Source organism: Octopus bimaculoides, chromosome 2 (genome assembly GCF_001194135.2).
Source record: "Octopus bimaculoides isolate UCB-OBI-ISO-001 chromosome 2, ASM119413v2, whole genome shotgun sequence".
Taxonomy (NCBI): Eukaryota; Metazoa; Mollusca; class Cephalopoda; order Octopoda; family Octopodidae; genus Octopus; species Octopus bimaculoides.
The window spans coordinates 77,151,139-77,152,601 of NC_068982.1; the positions used below are offsets into that span (position 1 = coordinate 77,151,139).

The window sequence follows — 1,463 nt, forward strand, 5'->3', positions numbered from 1 at the left end:
TTAGAACCTAAACAAGAACAGAGACTTTTTTTTTTAGGCGGGATACGAGGGCTTTGTGAAGAACTAGAGAGAAAATATATATCAAAACAAGACCGCCAAGCCTAGATATATATCTATGGCCAATAACTGCAACTAGAACGGTTTTATAGATTTAAATTCAAACATTACCGGAGTTATAAAACAATTAGGAACTGTAATTGTCCAGAGAAAATACAAAGAGCCCGACAACTTTCAGACTTTTTGTCTTGGACATATTGGCGGGAATTAAACAAATCAAATTTGGTAACAAAAAAAGATATTTCCAAAAAAATAGGCAACTTTCAACAACACTGAACAATAGATTATAGCTTATAAAAACATCGACATTTTATTATATCAATGTAAAAATGTACGTAAAGTGCAGGCTAAGCAGGCCATCAGCTAATTTAATAAACCCGCGAAATTTCAATGAAGGATCGAGAGAGTAATTAAAAATACGTAATCAATAACGGAAAATTTATAATTGTTGAGTAAAATAGAATTTGTTTTAAATCCTACCTCAGCCGTTAGATACTCTAAAATAGCTGCACTGTAGACTGCGGCCGTTGCTCCTACACGTCCATGGCTCGTTGTTCTGTTTTTCAAGTGCCTGTGAATACGACCGACTGGAAACTACAAAATAATACAAGCATTAATCGTTTACGAAATGGTAAATGACAGGGATTAGATTCTAGAAAATATATTTTAAAAAATGATGTTCATTATGACTAACCTGCAAACCAGCACGAGCTGAACGTGACACGGCTTTCGCTTTAGCTTTTCCTGAATCTTTACCGGCTTTTCCTCCCGCCTAAAAATATTTGGAGAAAAACCAAAATAACATATCACTTAATAACTTAGTAAATGGAAAATGAAACATCGAGGTAAACGACAAGACAATTAAGTAGGTATAAATAATAATTACAACCATCGATGGCCATTTAGGACCGAATAATCAAACGGATGCTAACCATGTTTCTTCGTTTCACTCACAATCAGTAAAAAATCCTCTCTGCGTTCTCCTGCAACCGCCAAAACACTAACACCTTTAGCTTCGTCACGTGCCTGAATAAACCAATGAAAAACGAGCTCTTATATATGGACCAATGAGAATTGGCAACACAATAAAAATACTCGCCGCTGTTGTTTTCGTTGGTTTTGGGCCTCAACTCATGTTTGTGACTCTTTTAAAGTCGTCATCATTCCTTTTGGGTTTGATTATTTCGTAACACTGGAGACATTCTTACTGTCTCCGCTTCAAAATAAAATAATACTCCCTTACTGCAAAATAAAATAAATACTAAATTTATTAATTCAACGCAATATTACTTGAATATATAAAATGGGGTTAAATTATAATTACAAATAAATTTATTCTTCTTTTAAAGCAAACCTACGTTTTCCCCTCTCAGTTCCCTTTTGTCGCAAATTTTATATTCACAAAT

At 34.0% G+C, this 1,463-nt stretch overlaps 1 protein-coding gene across 1 annotated transcript in view; it reads right to left on the reverse strand.

The window, feature by feature from the left end:
* Nucleotides 1–1,083, reverse strand: part of LOC106869692 (histone H2A.V) — a 3,228-nt gene extending 2,145 nt beyond the window's left edge. Inside the window, exons 1-3 of the mRNA XM_014915529.2 lie at nt 990–1,083; nt 752–829; nt 538–651 (exon numbers count right to left, since the gene is read on the reverse strand). Coding sequence (XP_014771015.1) covers nt 538–651; nt 752–829; nt 990–992 — 195 coding nt within the window. The 5' untranslated portion in view covers nt 993–1,083. The remainder of the gene's footprint in view (nt 1–537; nt 652–751; nt 830–989) is intronic.
* Nucleotides 1,084–1,463: the final 380 nt, after the last annotated feature.